Source organism: Clupea harengus, chromosome 2, assembly GCF_900700415.2.
Source record: "Clupea harengus chromosome 2, Ch_v2.0.2, whole genome shotgun sequence".
NCBI classification, from domain to species: domain Eukaryota; kingdom Metazoa; phylum Chordata; class Actinopteri; order Clupeiformes; family Clupeidae; genus Clupea; species Clupea harengus.
In genome coordinates, this window is record NC_045153.1 from 9859617 (window position 1) to 9880103 (window position 20487).

At 42.8% G+C, this 20487-nt stretch overlaps 1 protein-coding gene across 6 annotated transcripts in view; it reads left to right on the forward strand.

Moving 5' to 3' along the window:
• lrp1bb (low density lipoprotein receptor-related protein 1Bb) overlaps positions 1-20487 on the forward strand; it is a 302617-nt gene that overhangs the window by 264263 nt on the left and 17867 nt on the right. For 5 of the 6 annotated variants that reach the window (XM_031582278.2, XM_031582280.2, XM_031582279.2 and 2 more), the window contains exons 66-81: positions 2813-2929; positions 3884-3990; positions 5544-5682; positions 7055-7161; positions 7534-7666; positions 8095-8217; positions 8491-8613; positions 9115-9252; positions 10123-10257; positions 10767-10886; positions 11744-11985; positions 13504-13727; positions 13953-14059; positions 15414-15530; positions 16475-16648; positions 19586-19714. In XM_031582278.2, the coding sequence (XP_031438138.1) occupies positions 2813-2929; positions 3884-3990; positions 5544-5682; positions 7055-7161; positions 7534-7666; positions 8095-8217; positions 8491-8613; positions 9115-9252; positions 10123-10257; positions 10767-10886; positions 11744-11985; positions 13504-13727; positions 13953-14059; positions 15414-15530; positions 16475-16648; positions 19586-19714 (2235 nt within the window). Of the gene's footprint in view, positions 1-2812; positions 2930-3883; positions 3991-5543; positions 5683-7054; positions 7162-7533; positions 7667-8094; positions 8218-8490; positions 8614-9114; positions 9253-10122; positions 10258-10766; positions 10887-11743; positions 11986-13503; positions 13728-13952; positions 14060-15413; positions 15531-16474; positions 16649-19585; positions 19715-20487 lie in introns of those variants that run through there. The other variant, XR_004165369.2, reaches the window with a different exon arrangement.

Sequence of the window (20487 nt, forward strand, 5' to 3'; positions counted from 1 at the left end):
ACACACACACACTTGCTCTCTCTCTCTTTCTCTCTCCCTCACTTCCTATCATTTCTGATTGAGTGAAGGCAGTTCTTTGTTTCTTTATTTCTCAGTCTTCTCCCCTCCTTCTCTGTATCCCTCTTTCCTCAGGTCTGTCTTTCTCTCTCCCTCGCTTTCTATCATTTCTGATTGAGTGAAGGCCGTTCTCATCCTCTGCCTCTCCTGTTTTATTTTCACTGGCTTGTAACAAATCCCCCATGCTCTGCCCCTGTCCAGCATTCCTCTTTCGCCTGACAGACCTCCCTCACCATTTTTCCCACATGACTCACCCACACACACACCCACACACGCACACAAGGACACACACACACACACACACATACACACACCACACACACACCACACACACCACACACACACCACACACACACACACACACACACACACACACCCAAACACACACACACACACACACACACACACCCACGGGCACACACACACACACACACACACCCACGGGCACACACACACACACACACACACACACACACCACAAACACACACACACACACACACACACACACACACATAGAGTGTGTGACATAGAGAGAAGCATACTGCTCCTACATTTGCCCGTCACACTCGTCATGGCCTGTGACTCACCCACTCTGACTTACCTCTAAGAGCCACTTGAGTTGCTGATTGCCAGAGGAGAGAAGCGAAGAGAAGTGAATAAAGAAAGAAAGAAAGAAAGAAAGAAATGTTGACATGCGGTCTACTGAGTCACCGCACTTCAGCTATACTGTTGGTAAAGGTAAAGTCTCCTTTGTTTTCATCTCTGAGACTGGACCGGGGTCGTGACCCAAACAGACTCAGATCGGTCCTGGAGTGGGCCAGGGTTGAGTGAGGGCTGAACTGGTGACCTTTGGAATGGAATACAACGCAACAATAAACCAGAGAAATGTTAAGTCAGATAGGTAGCATTAGTTTAGGATGCTTACCAATGGACATGAGCTGGTATTTGTAAAGAAACACTATCTACTGATAAACCAAAACATCACAAAACAATCAATAATAATAATAATAATAATGCATTTTATTTGTAACGCACTCTTCATTCAAAAGAAGAGTGTCAATCAAGGACAATGTTTCCAACAATTTCAAAATGTTTACATTTAATTTTAATTTATTTTATGTGTACTTGCACAACTGATGCTAAGCACTGTTTTCAAGTTTCAAGCTTTGGTATTATCTATAATATATATATCCCCGAACATCCCAGAACATCACAACTCCAAATAAAACCAGAAGGCCGGGGCTATTTACCAGTTTGTAAGTCTGAGGAAAAGCCTGGGGCTTGCCTCTGGCTTCGGTAGAAAAAGACCTTAAGATTTCTCCTCATTGGGAAATAAGAGGTGAGGCTTCTTGCTTGATTGTTTTTTGTTAGGGCAGTCGTAAGTGGCCATGGAGAGACGTCATGCAGGCTAAATGGCTTTGATTAGGAAGCAAGCACAGTGAGAGCATTAGAAGGTCAACTCTGGCATTGGCTGTGGATGTTTTAGCTAAGCAGGCTAAAGGTGAGACAGATTTAGCAGTGCCGTCTCTTTGAGTTGGGAGATATTGATTAGTCTAGCATCTACTGCATTCTCCTCATGTTTAAGTCACTTCAAAGTACTTGAAACTTTTTGTATCTATAAATTCCAACTAATCCTCTTCATCTCCAAAAAGCCTCCCTCTCTTTTTTTGATATGGTGGTTTACTTAAAAAGGCAGACTCTCACAAAGCCCAATCTTTTCACATCAGACCTGTGAGTGCACTCTAGAGCACCCTTCCTGACTTTGAGAGCCAATAAGGAAGATCTGAACAGGCACCACTGTCAAATAGTTTTTCTTTGTACATGTTTTGCTGTGTGCCTCTGCTCTCTCTCTCTCTCTCTCTCTCTCTCTCTCTCTCTCTCTCTCTCTCTCCGAGTGGTTCAGATGATTATCTTAGTGCTCTTTTTGTTCTCTCATCTAGACAGAATTCACACGGAGACCCAGTGCAAAAATGCTGTCTGCGCGTTGGATGTACTGGTCATTATTATTAAACACACACAGACACACTCACACACACACACAGACACACACACACACACACACACCTATACACACACACACCCATCATACACACATACACACACACATCATACACACACACACATTCAAGCACACACATACACACACACACACACATTCATACATACACACACACACATTCATACAGACACACACACAACCATTTTAGCCACATTCATGGGATAACTGCCTAACAAAAATATTTTTAAAAGCTTGAGTGTAAAAGAAAAAAACAAAGGTAAAAAAAAACCAATGAAAGCGTTCTGTAAATGTCATGTGCGCATATTGGGGCACAGGAAGCGTGTGGATGGGGGGGGGTTTGGGGGGTGAAAGGAGAGACTTGTTTGATGTTGGAAAACTTCCAGTCCCACATCTCTGTCAGAGATCTGAGCTGTCGCCACAGCAGTCAGGTATTTCATCTTGCTGCGCTCGGGCCTCTGGAGTGCAGGTGTGTTTTGAACCAGGAACCAGGAGGGAACCCCTGAGGAAGGCTATGATTACACACACACACACACACACACACACACACACACACACACACACACACACACACACACACAAACACACACACACACCGATACCATGTCGCCGCATTAATATTCATGTACTTTGAAGCCATTTTCATTTCTCTCTATCTGTCGCTCTCTCTTTTACTCTCTCTCTCTCTCTCTGTATCTGTGTGTGTGCGTGTATGTGTGTGGGTGTGCATGTCACAGATGAGAAAACCTGTGGACCTCACGAGTTCCGCTGCAAGAACAACAACTGCATACCGGACCACTGGAGGTGCGACAGCCAGAACGACTGCGGAGACAACTCAGACGAAGAGAACTGCAGTGAGTTCGGCTCTCATCTTTCATCTCCTCACTCTGTCTTGTGTGTGTGTGTGTGTGTGTGTGTGTGTGTATGTGTGTGTGTGTGTGTGTGTGTGTGTGTGTTTACTCTTGGAGTGAACTACCTGTGATCAAAGATGTCCAGTGTTTCCAGTGCCTCCCTTTAGGATCGAATGTCTAATACTTTGTAATACCCTCAAAAACATAACAAGCCGAGATCTAGAAACAAATTCATAAATAGATCACAAACCGTAGGCTTAAGGGGCTCCTGTATTTACTGGTGCCTACCAACCTTTTTATGGTGTTATTTAAGCATGCCGGGATTACATTTGAAACTTTAAGAACTTCTCTTTCAGTTAAAGTTCAAGAGAATTCTTCAAACTGTTGTCTGTCATTACTTTTTTTTCTTCAACTTCCACATGGTTTTATAGATGGCCACCCCCTCCTCTGCTGTTCTTGGCCGTGTAACACCATAATGAGTGCTCTGTCATCTTTGCATTGTTCGGCTAAAAACAACGGCTGAAATCTTCACTTTCTTCTCTCTGGGAAATGTCAAGAGCTGTCAGTGATTGCCTGCTGTTCCTGGTCCGGCTTGAAGGACTCGCACTCAGAGTCTCCTGAAGTTGCTCTACTTGAGCGTAGCGGTAATTCCACGGCTGTGGAGACTTAATTTGACAGCCCCCGCGGCTAATGCTAACTCAAAACTATAACTGTGGAAGTTAATCTCATGCGTGCTCGGTGTCAGAAGGGCCTATGCACTGACTGGAAAGCTCAAGGGACTCGGGCTGTGCCTTTTATGTTTTTTTTTTTAAGTCTTCAACTGACAAGCGTCCAGTTCTTGTCTTGTTTGCTACACAGCAGGGGCTTTCTGAGAAGGTGAACATGTTTGCGGTCAACTTTGTTGTGTCTGTTGGTGAGCTGTCTGGTCTTTTGTCTCTCTCTCTCTTGCTCTCTCAGAACCAGTGACCTGTAACCATAAAGACTTTGCCTGTGCCAACGGCGACTGCATCTCAGCACGGTTCCGCTGTGATGGCGACTATGACTGCGTCGATAATTCGGATGAGGTCAGTAAACATTTGGGTCTGTTTTGTTACCTGGTACAAAAGAAAGGGGTGGCTCTTGGAGAAGTAGTTTCTGTATTTATTTATTTCTTCTAATGGAAAATATCGATATAAAAATTGTGATATAATCACTATGCCACTAGAAAGGCAGAACGGTTCTCCTTTTCATGAGGAAAACAACAGTGATGCATCAGTATCAGTATATCTGTATTTATATATTTATCAAAACCCCATTAACCATTGTGAGCGAAGGCCATTATGAGTGCAGAGTAAATGCTGTAGTCGTGATCTATACTTACTGAAGGGTAGCATATTGTGTGCCATAAGGGTAGCATATGGGACATTGCACACTCTCTCAATGTCACACAGTGACATACGTGTTAATAGAAAGAGAAGGACGAGCTTTACACTACACCAGAAGATTTCTTTGTCAGGAGAAATATTTGCTTCCTGAGTGAGCCTGATGCCATTGACCCATAGATTCAAAATAGGATCATGCCTCCTCTCTGCTTTGCGCAGTCAGAGATATCACTCTGTTTGCTCATGCGGTACCTTCTCCACAGTACTCCTCCCCTCCGACTGTGTGGTAAGAAAAACAGCATGATTGATGTGTTATTAACAGGGACATCCTATTAAACGGGATCTGACAAAGCGCCTTCACACAAAATGCGATGATCTGCAGCAAGTACTGGAGTCCATGTTATTACGGAAGACAATAAACATGCGGCTCGGACTGGGAATGCAGGCATAAAAGGGAGTCTTCTGGGTCGTTATGAGAACCAAAGCGTTTTATTGGACAGGCTGCAGATATATGCACTTATCATTCCTCCTCAGGCAGCAGGCGAAGATAAAGGTCAAAACTGATTCAGGCACTTTTGCCACCGCGTTCCATGAAAATTACTCATGCCACCCGACTGGTATAAGCAGCTTCGATCGTAATACCAAGGTCAGGGGAGTCGGTTCCCCGGGAGCTCAGGCGCTCATAAAATATATATCTTCATCGCATGGTGTGTTACTTTAGATAAAAGCATCTGCTGAATGGACAGTCCACAGCTTAGGACAGCAGAAATGCTGGACTGAGTCACAAGCACACATATGGAAAGTGTCTTATCAGAATCTTAATACAGTAGTGGCTTCTGATGCATACAGAGGTTTTTACTTTTCCCTATGAATATAAGAATGATGTTTATAGTGCTAATTATTTGCAGGACAATTACACTGGGAATGGCACTTCAGGCTGTAGATAGCATAATCAATCAATCAATCAAACAATCAATCAGTCAGGCAGTCAGGCAGTCAGTCAGTTAATCAGTCAGTCAGTCAGTCAGTCAGTCAGTCAGTCAGTCAGTCAGTCAGTTAATCAATCAGTTAATCAATCAGTCATTCAGTCAGTCAATCAATCAATCAATCAGTCACTCAGTCTGTCTGTCTGTCTGTCTGTCTGTCTGTCTGTCTGTCCATCAATCAGTCACTGAGTCATTCAGTCAACAGTGTGTGTTTTTTGAGTCCCAGAGCTGCTATCTGCATCCCCTTATCTCCCCCCACATGTCCAACAGAAGGACTGTGAGACGCGGTGTGCTGAGGACCAGTTCCAGTGCCACAACAACCTGTGCATCTCCCTCAAGTGGCTCTGCGACGGCCAGGAGGACTGCAAGACCGGGGAGGACGAGAAGAACTGCCAGGAGACTGAGACAGGTCAGGGCTCCACACGGGCTGAGGCAGACATCACCGACTTTGTGTGTGTGTGTGTGTGTGTGTGTGTGTGTGTGTGTGTGTGTGTTTATGTGTGTGTGTTTATGTGTGTGTGTGCGCGTGCGTGGGTGCGCGAGAGCGAGCAAGCATTCATGTATGATTTATTTTAAGACAAAAAAAGAAGCTACTCTCCTCTCTGCTTGATAGGAAAAAAAAACATTTTGACTGCAAAGTTCAAAGGGCATCTGAAATGACCAAATACCTCCTGTGGAAGTGTGGTCTCATGAATGATAAAATTGAGTGATGTGCTTTTGCTTGAGGAGGGATTACTGAAAGTCAAGGAAACACACTCCGTTTCCCACTGTCAGGCTTATTTAATGAGAGCCAAGAAGAACAAGAATAAAAAAAGAGACCTGAGAAGTGAAAGTCAGACCAAGCGTTGAATTAGCCTTGGCAGTCTCCTAACCCTTTTTTTTACTATAAGCTAACAGGGAGAGAAGTTGAAGGTGCTGCTCATCAGCTACATGTCTCACTTTAGAGGACTCTTGAGTTGAACGGTGTTATCAAGGCTGAAAGTTAGCAGAGGGATGTTCTCCATAGCCTTCAGAAGCTGTCAGAGCAAGTCAGAAAACTCTTTTTCTTTAGAAAACTACCATCTGACAGCATGCCTGACAACTACCATACATCCAACTAGCCTTCAATGACCTTTCCATCTGAAGGTCGTCAGAGTGTATTTGATCAGGAAGCAGATTTTATATTGGAATTCTATCCATGGCTTCAGAGGTGGTTGAATGAGTGATGTAGTGAGTTTAAAAGCAGGATAGCTCTTAGCCTGTCAGTCAGTATTTGTGTATTTGTATCTGCAAATGTTCAGTGTCTCACAAAGAAATATTTTTTTTTATTTTTTTTTATTGTTTTCAAATTGTTCATTAAAAAGTACAGACACGGTTTTTTTTCAGAGAAAATTATGATTCAAAGAGAGCAGTAGAATAATATTATATTCATATAATTTGTTGAGAAACTTTTCATTTCATGATGAATGTGACGCAATTTGGTGCAAGACCATTTGTCAAGCTTTTAAACCCACGTCCAAAACACATGACATTCCTTCGAGGTATAACGAGAAATAACTTAATTTACACACATAAAACTACAATTCATGACAGGAAACACACATAAAACTACAATTCATGACATGAAGTAGCGCTAGCAGGGCTCCATTTGTCATGCTCCGGTTTCAAACCCAGGTCCAGAGTGCCTCTGCTGCGACTGAGTGTGTGTGTGTGTGTGTGTGTGTGTGTGTGTGTGTGTGTGTGTGTGTGTGTATGTGTGCGCGCGCACTGACGCCTGTGCCTCTCTCCTGTCTGTGTGTCAGTGGTCCCCTCCTGTTCCCTGAACGAGTACGTGTGTGCCAGCGGGGGATGCGTGCTGGCCAGCTTGAGGTGTGACGGACATGACAACTGTCTAGACGGATCTGATGAGGTCAGTGGCTAACGCATGTCATACCTCACCGTATCTCACCTCAGCAGCAGTCTGCCAGAACGTCACAGTGAAGAACAGAGGGGGAGCCTGTTATAATCCCACGTAGTCCCCAGTGCTAGTGCTGTTACGCACTGAACATGTATTAAATCATTTATTAGACCGTTTTAGCTATTCATATTTAAATAGGACTAAAATGATCTTTCATCGGGCAAAGCTGTCATATTTGATCTTGTTTTGTGTTAGTTAAAAAAGAACGAGGTTTTATGTACTTTGTCTCCATGGAGACATCATTATGTAGGCCAGTGTGTTGTTGAAAGCTGGCCTATGCTCAGAGTGGGGTCGTTTGATGTTTACTGTTGTGTGGATGGACAGACGGATTGTGTGAAGGAGTGCAAGGAGGACGAGTTCCTGTGCAGAAACCATGCCCACTGCATCCCGAAGAGATGGCGCTGCGATGACGTCTTCGACTGTGTAGATCACAGCGACGAGGAAAACTGTGAACATGGTATTGAATCACACCACTAAAAACACCCGAATGACCCTGATTGAGTTGACTAGGGTTTTAATTTAGTATCAGTAACATTTGTCTTAGGGGTCATCGTCTCCTGGGAGAATCAAGAAACGTCTCTTCAAACACATTTGTACTTGGTACACACTTGTTTTATCTGAATTCAATGCTTCCAGGATCTGAATGAAAATTACTTTCTTTATTCATGCTTCAGAAATGACTTTCACAGGACAAGAGTAGATTTCAAAGACTTACAGGCCTTGGAATATAGCTGTTTCATTTCTTTCTCTTCTAACCTTGAACTATGAGCTATGAGGTCGTTATCTGGCGAACACAAAAAGCAAATTTGATATTTTACTTTTCGTTTCATTTCGCCCAAGATGAAAAGTCTCTTTTTTTTTCTTTTTCAACATGCGCGATTCCAGGAGCTTTCTTCTGCCGGCCTGACGAGTTCATTTGCAACAACACGCTGTGTAAGCTGCACGCATGGGTGTGTGATGGAGAGGATGACTGCGGCGACAACTCCGACGAGAGCCCAGACATGTGTGGTGAGCTCCGAGCGCCAATTATAAAGTTTATAACGTTGAAAAGGAAAAAAAGATAATTGGCGACAATTTGCACTTAAATAAAATACTGCACGTGTTGGCACTAAAAGACCAATTAACGAACTTAAATCTTGGCACTGAGTCCAGTCTTCTCTGTAGCATGTGACTCGAGACTCGAGGGCACTCATTTCTATGTGTTTATTTATAGTGTCCCCGTCCGTCTCTGCTTTTTGATCAGTGATGAGACGTACTATGTTGTGCTCATCCTCTGTCCAGCAAAGCTCCCGTGCCCCCCAACCAGGCCGTACAAATGCAGGAACGGACGCGTGTGTCTGCGCTTGGACCAGGTCTGCAACAAAAAGGATGACTGCGGGGACAATTCTGACGAGGAGGAATGTGGTGAGCGGTCCATAACATTTTTGTTTGTTTGTTCATAGTAGTCCAAAATGAAAATCAGGCAAAACTTCTCTGGCGTGTAATTTAAGGTTTGGCTTGTACTATGAGCCTGGTGCTAAGTAGATGCTAAGGCTGAACATTCTGAGTTTGAGTAGTGTTCCTTTGTTTGTTTAGTTTGTTTGTTTGTTCATAGTAGTCCAAGTGAAAAAATCCAGTGAACATCAGGCAAAGGTTCTCTGGCGTGTAGTTCAAGAGTTGGATTGTGCAAAGTAGATGCTAAGGCTGAAAATTCTGAGTTTGAGTAGTGTTTCTTTGTTTGTTTGTTCGTTTGTTTGTTTGTTCATATTTACTCACCAATCTGTGTTCTCCATACCTTTGGACTTTGTGTGGCTGGTGGTTCTGGCATTGACGCGTGTGTGTTGGATGGGTTGTGTGTTTGATGTGGCGCGCTGGCTTCTGTGGATTGAATGACGGATGCTCTGCATTGGACGGGCCCAAATCCAGAGGTGATATCGGGCCGCCCCACGCCGTGTGGCAAGACGGAGTGGACGTGTGGGAACCAGCGCTGCATCCCCATGCAGCTTCAGTGTGATCTGTTTGATGACTGCGGAGATGGGTCAGATGAGAGAGACTGCAAGGCCAGTAAGTGATACAGAGTGGAAGTGTGTGTGTGTGTGTGTGTGTGTGTGTGTGTCTGTGTCTGTGTCTGTGGTTGTGTCTGTGGTTGTGTGTGTGTGTGTGTCTGTGGTTGTGTCTGTGTCTGTGTCTGTGTCTGTGTCTGTGTCTGTGGTTGTGTCTGTGGTTGTGTGTGTGTGTGTGTCTGTGGTTGTGTCTGTGTCTGTGGCTGTGGTTGTGTCTGTGGTTGTGTGTGTGTGTGTGTGTGTGTGTGTGTGTCTGTGTCTGTGGTTGTGTCTGTGTGTGTGTGTGTGTGTGTGGTTGTGTCTGTGTCTGTGTCTGTGTCTGTGTCTGTGTCTGTGTCTGTGTCTGTGTCTGTGTCTGTGTGTGCTTATGTGTGTTGGCATACAAATGCAGTACATCCACATACAAAGTAAAAAGACTCACACACAAATACAAACACAAAGCCTCACATATGCAAACACAGACTCAGTCACCAACCGACACACACACACACACACGCACACACACATACAGGCTTTTTTTTATTTCCGCAGTCACCAACAAACATTATTTCCAGCACATTTCTACAGAGCTGTCTCTACAAATAAATCATTCCACCCATCACCCACCACTCCACCACATGGCTCCTTGGTGTTCGCTCAAACCCAGTGTCTGTTTTTTTTTTCTCCCTCACTTCTTTCCTCCTTTCCACGAGGAGATAAATATTCCATTTGCATTCGCTTTGTACTCTGCGCGGGGCATCAAAGACGCGGTGTAGGCCCCTTGCTGGCAAAGGCTGGGGAAGTGCATGTTTCTCTGTTTCCGGCTATCAAACTCCCCCCCCCCACACTCACAAACCCCCCACACACACTCTCTCTTCTCTTCCCCTTGCAGTCTCGAGCGGTGATCTGTGCGGGAAGAGGACCAACCCGTGCGGGGAGGAGGCTGTTTGCAATCAGACAAACACCAATGCAATTTGCCAGTGCAAACTTGGCTTTCAGAGGAACCAGAGTAGCAAGCAGTGTGAAGGTAGGCTAGTGGATTCAGCCACCAACTCGTGCTTTGGGTAGCAGTCACCGTATTTTAACCATATTATAACCAGTAGGTGCTAATACATGCATACATACAGTACATACATGCATACAGTCACACACACACACACACACACACACACACACACACACACACACACACACACACAAATACATACATACATACATACATACATACATACAATCATTCCTATGGACAAACATCGGTGCTAGGCTTGCATAAGAGATAAGAGTTGAAAGAATGGCAAGAGGGGCATCCAGTCATATGTTTGTTTGTTGAATTTGACAACCCTGTCCTCAATCCCAAACAGTGATTAAGCAACCAATGGCAGAAGAACTTCACCAAGCAGTTTTTAAATGAGCCAGTCAATACTGGAATGATCCAGCTGAAATTAATAAATGCCATCGGAAATTACACTATTTTACCTATCATCACTTTTACTATCATCTTCATAAACAGATGTTGTTGCTCTCTTTTTTTTCCAGAAATTGATGAGTGCCTGCAGTTTGGCACGTGCTCTCATTATTGCACAAACACTAAAGGATCATATAAGTGCACTTGTGACCGAAATTTCAAAGATATCAATGGAAACTGTGAAGCAAAAGGTAAGGATCAATGATTTCTCATCGACACATTTTTTTTACCCCCTTTTCCTTTACCCACCAATCCATTTTCATCTCCTCACATGCAATTAAACTTTCTGACGAGCGCCTGTTTAGTCATTAATCAGCTAATCACGGCAGCATGACACAGTCATCTCCTAGGGTTTTATTTCGTTTTTTCAGAAGTGCCCTGCTTTATTGATAGCTTTTTCCAAATCGCATTGCTATGACCCTCAGAGGAGCAAGCACATTATGCAAAACAGTCACATATAATTCTACTTTTTCCAAGTGCTAAGTTGTTGCATCAGCAAGCATCAGCAAGCAACTCTGTAATCAATAGTCCCTTTTTTCACGTTTATCTCAGAAGACATGCACCCTGCCAGAATTAAAGTGGCCACTTTCGATGTTAAACACGAAAGCTGGTATGAAGGACTGTTGACACAAATTGCCCAGAAATTATATTGCTTTTAGTGTCAAATAAGAGGGCCTTCAAAACTATTTTCTTTGCAGTTACACCCATTAAGTGAAACATCATTTCTGTTGTTCAAAATAAACATTTCCATACATTATTTTAAGTCACTGTAATGTATGTATTGATAGTATATAATATATTCCCATAATCTTGTCACCCTGTATTATAAAACTGTAACAACTGTTAATTGCATTATAATCATAGCTTTGTATAGACTTTCTATTTTAGTGTGTTAATGTTATTGAATTACATACTACATGTTAAATTAATGCTAATCTAGAGGAGTTCATCTGTGATTGAAATTGTCAAAACTGTCAAACTGTCTTAAACCCTAAATGGAATTTAGCCACTTTTCATTTTTTTTGCATATTAATAACTCAACGGGCAGGACCAGAAGATCGAGTGCTCCACATAGCTAATGACACTGAAATCCGAAGTTTTGTGTATCCGTTTAACCAGAGCCATGGACACAAACTACTCACTCGCATCGAGGAAAATGCCCGCATCATCGGGATGGATGCTCTGTTGCACCAACAAAAGTTTATCTGGGCTACCCAATTTAATCCGGGTGGACTTTTTTACAGAGAAATCTCTGACAGAAGTCAAACTAAAACTAATGTCGGGATCATAGTAAGTATGTGCGAGAAGAGTTCCAAGAGAGGCATACTTTTGACGGGTTGAACTGGTCGTCGACTGCCTGCGGATCACAGCGGCAGTGTTGGGGTGCGACTCCGATGAGTCAAACGTCCATTGTCAGGCGTTGGCATCACAATGAAATTCATGTGTATGTGTCGTCGGGCCTTGTTATCTACACCGCACCTCGGCAAAATGCAGTTAGGCGCTATGACTTGCTCGTATTGAATTACGCCCATGAGCTCGTCGAGATTAAATTCATAACTCACCGAGTCACGTCTCTCATTTACACTCCGCCAGGAAAAGCGAGGCAGTAGCAAGGTGCCACACACTCGTTGTTATCATATAGATTGTTCTAGAAAATATCCTGAGCTTCCTCAGCTCATGCTCCGTTCTCGTCATTATCTTTGAGGCTGAGATAGTTGGTAAGTAAAGGAAAGTAGTCTGCCATGAAATAAATTGGACATTTTTTCCCAGTGTCATCTTTACTCTCTCTCTCTTTCTCTCTCTCTCTCCACAAATGCATTTGTGGAATGAATAACGGAGGGAAATTGGCTTTTCTTTCTCTTCAGTCATATTTAAGAATATCTTTCATTTGTATTATTTCTTCAGGGCCTTGTTCTGAGGAAATGAGAATTTCAATCATTCAGACCCCCTCAACCCCTCAATTTAGCAAGTATTACCTGCACTCACAGTGACATGTATAATTTAGAGTGCTTATTGTTCATCAGTTGTAACCAAGGCATGATTTTTTTTTTCTTTTTTTATTCAGTGTGTGTCAGACCTATGACTGTTCATTATTCTCCAAAACTGTATGAGTTATAGTTCAGGAACCTCAATCATGGCAACTACTTTGTGATGACTGGACTAGAACTTTCCATGTATTCAGAGGGAGAGTATGGTCAGACAACTCCGCAGTGCATTAAAATACAAAGTGCCCAACTTTACACAAGTAGAAGCTAGTAATGGATCATATCTGGGTCCGATCAGTGCCGAATCGGTTGCAGAGTTTGCCGCTACGCACTGTTCAGGCCACTACATCATGGACAGCTCTTTGTGATGAGTTGAGCAGAATTCTTTTTCGACATCCTCAGGAAGATTGGGGGGGGGGAGGGGGTCATGCAAAAGGCAGTGCAGCATATCGTGTCACAATATACGTCCCCACAGTATCCTCCAAATGTCTCTGGCAGCCTCTGGATCAGAATGGTCTCTGATGTGGCATTGATCGTTGACCGAGCTACTTCAGAGACCGCTGCAATCACCAGTAGGTAATGCCCACGCCGTCAGTCCTTTGACACATGCTGTAACAGGTCATGACTCGGCCACCTGTTCAACCACGTCACCAGTATGCTCCAGAGAACTTGTACGGAGCTTTTTCTCCTATTTTTTTTTGCTATTTCTATTTTCTTCCCTTATCTCTTTCCTGAAGTGTTACCATATTTTACAATACAGTGAGTGGCACCGTGACTCCATATGAATGAGCTTTTCTTTTCACCTGGCTGCCCCCCTTTGCAGTGTCCAGACTTCAGGAGACCCAGAGACGTGGCGGCAGACTGGGTAACGGGAAACATATATTGGACAGATCACTCACGGATGCACTGGTTCAGTTATTACACAGCCCACTGGACCAAACTGAGATACTCGATTAACGTGGGTCAACTCAAAGGCCCGAACTGCACCCGGCTGATAACGGACATCGCAGGCGAGCCGTACGCCATCGTGGTCAATCCAGCCAGAGGGTGAGGCGGCGCCTTTATTCCCTTTTCTCTTTGGCTCTGCCACTCGTCAAGACAAGAGACCCCTTACACTGTCTCAAAAATAGACTTCCTGTGAGATGTTTATGTGTATTTTTGTTTTGAGGATTATGTTTTTTTGCCTTGAAACTTCATGTATGATTCTTTTTGAATGAGTATTTTTGGATGAGGTTGACATTGATATCTGTATTCTTATACATGCATTTACAGAATGATGTACTGGTCAGTGATTGGTGACCGGTCACATATAGAAGAGGCAGCCATGGATGGCTCTATGCGCAGGGTGCTTCTGGATAAGAAACTTAGGAGACCCACAGGTATCAGCATGTTGTTATATGTCATTCTTACAGTGTTTGTAGGCTGCATTAATGCATATGAGTATGCAGAGAATGTACAGGATGTATGGATGGAAGGAAGGAAGGAAGGAAGGATGGATGAACAAATGATATGTATGTACATACTAGTTCTTTACATCTTAGCATTGGAATTTTTAGACATCATTTCAATACGAATAGTTAAAAAGTGTTAGAATATTGCAAGACTCTGTGGCATTCTCTCACTGTTTCTAAACAATGATATTTGAAAAGCTTAAATTGATAGAACAGTCACCCTGATGCTAAACTGCATGTTATTGTCATATCTTTGCATTTTTGCATTTGAGATAGGAAAAAGTTTGAATTGGCGGAGATTCATTTTCACAAGGCTATTTTGTTTCAACCTACTTTTTCTAGGTTTTGTACCGTATCTTTGCAGAAGTATTGAAGTTTTTGAAAGAGTCACCCAAATGCTAAAGTGAAGTAAAGCAAAGTGCTAATAAGATGGTTTCCTTTCACCTTACCCTGACTATCTGTGTGGGACCTGGATCTATGACCTGGAAAAAGAATAGAATATTTTGAAGCAGTCGTGGAGCAATGTGCTTTTCTGCCAAACCGGCAGACTGTCTCGTTGTGTGGAGACGAGAGCACAAACAAGCATCCTCTGCGCTGACCTTCTTTGTGGTGAAGGACCTAAAAACCTGCCATGGGGGGGAGAACAGCAGATTCATCATCTCAGGAAAAAGTGCACCTCCGACTCTTTCTCGTCCTCCACCCGCGGAGACGTTACGGAAACATAAATAGATATTCCGGAGCTCGCATTAGGATAATTACTCAATAACTCTTGTTTTAAGCATAAAATAAATCGAGGTGATTAGTCTTCGTGATGGCCCGAGATCACTGTTCAAATTAGGCCAGAGAAGTCCAGCACCGCCGTACCCGGCACAGGAAGTTTGTCAGCTGTTTACTTTCGACAGGAGACACTAAGCACATTGCAAACCTTTTGTCTGACCCTCTGAATTTCATTTTCAGCTCCTCTACGCTTCTCTTTGCCCTATCCTGCTCATCAGTATGTAGCATCAGCCACTCCCCAATCCCCCATGCCACAGACCAGGCCTAGTTCTTTAACAGTGACCGAGCAATTTACGCGACTGTTTTTATAAATAAATAAACAAACAATAAATAAATAAACACAGTTGATGACCTCTGGCTCTAAGACTTGGAGGCATCATTATTGATTTGCCCATTGAATTCATACGGCAAATAAATCTCCTCTCTTTTCTCTATCTCTCTCTCTCTGTCTTTCTCTCTTTCTCTCTCTCTCTCTCTCTCTTTTTCTCTTTTTATCCCTACCCAGGCCTGACAATCGATTACTTCACTCAGCGTCTGTACTGGGCAGATGCGGAGCTGGCCACCATTGGCAGTGTGCGGTTTGATGGATCAGATCCCCAGGAGTCTATCGGAGGCAAATACGGTAAGATAAACAGGCCCAGTCAATATGGGGTGGGGGTGGGGGGGCAGGCTAGGGGCAGGTGTCCAGGGGGAGTCTGCGTTGAGATGAATGACCTACGTTAGCATCTGTGCTCTGTGCTCTGTGCTCTGTGCTGCATTAACCCTCCTATTATGTTTGGGGTCAATTTGACCCCATTCAATGTTTAACATCTCTAAATAAATGTTTGACATCATTTTTTTTGCTTCATATTTAATGACTTTTCCTAATTTAATGGGGACAACTGGGTAAAGACAAAATTAACATGATGATATGTTTTCAATGTCCTGTACACATACTTTACGCATAGGTGTTGTTTGGGGTCAATTTGACCCCAGGCTGTTTTAATTGTATAAAATATATAAGAAATATCAACTTTTTTCATCACATTGTTACTTTTCTTGATAAAAGAAATAGTTTTTTATTCAAAATGTTATAGATAACAATAATATGTATTTAGAAATAATATGAAGCCATAAAAACACCAGAAGGATATTTCTTTCCAATTTTAAGTCAATCAGTGAGATTTTATGGGGATCTGCATATTTCTCCATAGTCGCGTAACATGTATTCTAGATGTATAAAGGGGTTGGGTGGGGGTATGGTTTTATTTTTAAGGGCTATTTAGGTAGTCAACAAACAAACCTAAAGTACCTGACACAAAAACTTGGGTAAAAAAAAAGAATTATAATAATTTTTTGGAGGTTTAAATTACTGGGGTCAAATTGACCCCAAGCATAATAGATGTGGGTAAAATTTGAACATAATAGGAGGGTTAATAAAGCGGATCATTTTAGGATAGAGAAAATTCTGGAAAGATGTCCTCATGAAATATGGATACTGTCAATGCCACTGATTTAAACGGTTTTGGGGGAGGTGATGCAACAAATGCAACCTAACTATCTGTTTTTTGGCCTGACACATTCCAGGGATTCCAAATCCATATAGAATCGATTTATTTGAGGACTTCATCTATGGAACGGGTCTGAAGAATGAGGTCTTCAGGATACACAAGTATGGAAAACAGCAGATGGAGCTTCTGGACCTGGGTGTGGAGAAAGCCACAAACATCATGGTGTCCCATCGGTACAAGCAACAGGAGGGTAAGTCAAAGATAATTTAAGATTTTAAAGATTTTACTAAACCAGTCTGTCATAAGTCTGACACACTCCTGTCGTTATGTCACCGTAACTGCCATAACCTGTCATGTCCGCTGACATTCCAGAAAGATGTTTCGATTGTCGCTTAACATCCCAGGACCCCGTTTAATCTCACACGCGATAGCAGCCAACACAATGACGATACGCCTGGAACAGAGTGATGACACAAAGCGCCTCATTTACTAACATTGCGACCGCAGCTTAATCTGCGCCTTTGCCAAACCGCAAATAACGCACGGTATTTTGCATCCTATTTATCAAACAAGAACATCGCCGCGTCATCTGCGCCTAACACCGCCCATTAGTGTGATTTAGCACTCCGCTAAAATAGGGAAGAAAGAGCCTACGTGTTCCACCATGGATGATGAGCTAAAATTTAAATTAGAGCTTTTGGTTCACGAGGTTATAGCAAACTAACCCAGGTAAATATAGAAACTCATAAATATTTCTCTGTTTAGCCCTTCCGTCTACATTAAAAGTTGTGATCACTTTGAATTGAAGACTGTCTTTTATTGGTGAGCTGATTTTGGGAAATTCAACTTTTCAGCGAACATTGAGTTTCTGGGTTGCTATGGTTACCCCTCAGGGTGCCTGTGCAGCTTCATATTAACGAGTTTATGTTCACAATTTCATATTCACACATATTAACATGAGTTCATCACACACAGGCAACTACAAACTGTTAATATAGTTCCCTAAGCTAGAGATAGCTAGGATAGTTAATAGCCAGGTTAACTGCTCCATAGCATCCCGTTAAATAGTCTGGTAGGAATACACGACACCCCTTACTTTAAAACGGCGCATTCCAACACTGAAAACCAGGCTTTTCAAAAATGCTGCCCTAGGCAGATACATTTGAAAACTGGAGTTGTAGCGTGGACAGGGCAGAGACAACTGAAATGTTCAGACGTTCGGTTTGCTTGAACTATGTGTGAAAATACGGTTTAAAGTAAACCATACAATGACCAACAATTCTGGGTAAAGCGTGGCCGAACAGCTAGCTGGTGGGACAATTTTGTATATGCCTATATTAAATGATATATCAAATAAAAACATTTAAAAAAAATAATATTTCTGATGTTCGTATTTTTCAAATTTATCGCAGGCACATAGTTTTCATTTAGCAGCTGATATGTCATGCTAAAAACCTCTTGTTTCATTACTAATAGGGTACATAATTAGGCGCACTTTACCCATCTCCTCCCATCTCTTTACGACGAACACCCACTTTCCCTTATACACTCCCAGCAGCGGTAATCTAAAGTGCGCCACCTTTGATAAATACGGTTTTAGGTTTTTACCCGCTATTTTAGTAAATGAGGCCCAAAGTGTTTCCGGAGTTTCCATCTTTAATATATATTTTTAATTTTGAATAATTTCACTCAAGTTCAGTAGTTGTAGTATGTTTCACCGGGTGAGTGATGCTGTTTCAATATCTGTCAGGTGTATGCAGAAAATCCATAAAGTTCCTCAAAAAAAAAAAAAAAAAAAAAAAAAAGCAAGCAAGAAGCAGTATACACAGCGCTTGAATGGAGGCCAGTGTGATGTTTTTAATAAAACTCTTTTTCCCCCACCACTGCTGACATAAACTCTGATGAAGGTCAGTTTTGTAATGTCTGTCAGAAGCTAGTCTAGTTTCGAGGATTGAAATTAAAGTTTGTGAACGGTTACAAAAACGAAAGTGTAGTTGAAGTGGACAAAGTGCAGCTGGAGTGGAGATGTATAACTGCTAACAATTGCTGTCAACATTAACAGTGATTTTCTTCTCCGCTCAGTGGGGAATATCTTGTGCGTTAGAAAAATCAACAAACAAATGCAACCTTGTTATCTCTATTAAGCCATAACCAAGAGGCCTCTCACCCTGTCCAGCATGTTGCGCAGCGTCTCCGAGTTGCTATCTGTTTTCCAGTACACTATCAGCATGAAATACAAGAGGACCTTCACTCTTCACGCTTGCACTCCCCTTCGTACCACAGACCCCTTGATCTGTTTCAGTGGGCCTTCCTTTGCTATTTGTGATCCCCGTTGAGTTAAAGGCCTGGTGGTCCTCGCTCCGATCCCTCGCGCCCCGGCCTTGCCTTGTCGCACAGACAGCTGATGGCATCCCTGCAGACTCATTAGGCCAGTGAGATCCAGTCTGGGGAAGGAGTCGGTGCACTACCAGCAGAAGCTGAGAGCAAAGTTTGATGTCTTCAGCAAATCACTGATGGTGCGCCCCGCTCGCCCGGCCGCTGCGCTTTTTTCTTTTCTTTTTTTCCTCTTTTTCTTTTGAAAACCAGCTCGGCGTGTTTGTCCTCCCGAAGATGCCTCTGCGAACTTTGAAAGTGTGGGTGTTTGGCCTTGGCATTTGGAACAGATTAGGTTTATTAGGCCTGAACCACTTCTGTTTTTATATTACGTGTATATGATATTGTGTTTTGGCATTTATTTGTGTGTATTGATCTGCTCATTTAGATTTTTTTTCTTCATTTCAGTAGATGAAAATGGGTTTGAGATGAAATCGTAAAGTCAAGATCACTGTCTGCCATGAAGTCTGATAATAAGGACTCAGAGAAATGTGGATTGCTCATTTCCATTTGAATGGCCATTTTTGGAACTAGCACATTCTCGCTTTCTTCAGGAAAACTAAAATATGAAACAAATGAAAACATTAGATTCTTAATTTTCATTAGAGGTAATTTTGAAACAAATTAATAAAGCATTCTTGCTTTCAAAACTAATTTAGACAAGAAGGCCTGATATGGAGCTTGAAGATGTATTTTTATTTTCATAGGATTCTTCACTGACAGTGAAAGTCATATAAACAAGAAGGTTCAAAAAGAAGCAGATAGAGGATGTTGTTTTCTTTCCTTTGACAGCGAATGCTCTGTGTGTCCGTAGGATTGTCAAACCCGTGCCTGAAGATGTCCTGTGACTTCCTGTGTCTACTGAACCCCACCGGAGCCAGGTGCACGTGCCCCGAGGGCAAGAGTCTCATCAACGGCTCCTGCACAGACCCCAATATCTCAGGTAGCCCCAGGAGACCCCGGCACACCCCTGCTCCTCACGCACATCTGTTTGTGTTTTTATTATTATTCCTCTCAAAGACCTGGGACAAGATTATTTGTGTATTTACACATGTCAATTTGCCGAAATTATGAATGGGGTGGGGGGTGTTAATTTGGGAGTTTGACGCGCCACCGCTGAGGGGCAGGAGGTGGAGGGAAGGGAGGTGGTCTAGGGAGGGAGAGCGAGAGCGAGAGGCTCGGCAGTTTTCCAAGAAGCAGATTACCCAGATGTTTTTGGCGTCACGCCTGTGAATCTGAATCGTGATCTGGTTGGGCTTCAGGTGTTATTTTCTGCTCTTGAGGATTACAGATCAGAGGAGAAGGCGGCGAGGCCAGGGCAGAAATACAAACATTGTTGTGTTTTTTTTTAATGTTTTAATTAAAGATCATTATCGGCTTGAGTCATGTGTCACATTTAATGGCACGGTGAAAGATGGGCATAGAGCAGGTTCGCAATTAAAAATGACAGACGGGGATTAACCTTTGCAGAATGAAAGGCTAAATAGCACCTGTTTGTGTTCACCGGGAACCAAATGGAAATATTTTAATAAGCCATAAAAAGGCTTCCTCTCTGGACTGAAATACAGACATCTCTTTGGAACAGAGCATAATGGCCAATATGAAGAATTGGTCACTGTCGTGGACTGTTGTTTCAACAGAGATTTGTGTCAGGTCAGGTGTTCCACTGATAGCTTAACTCAATTTAGTTGTAAATGTGACCCACACCACCAAAGG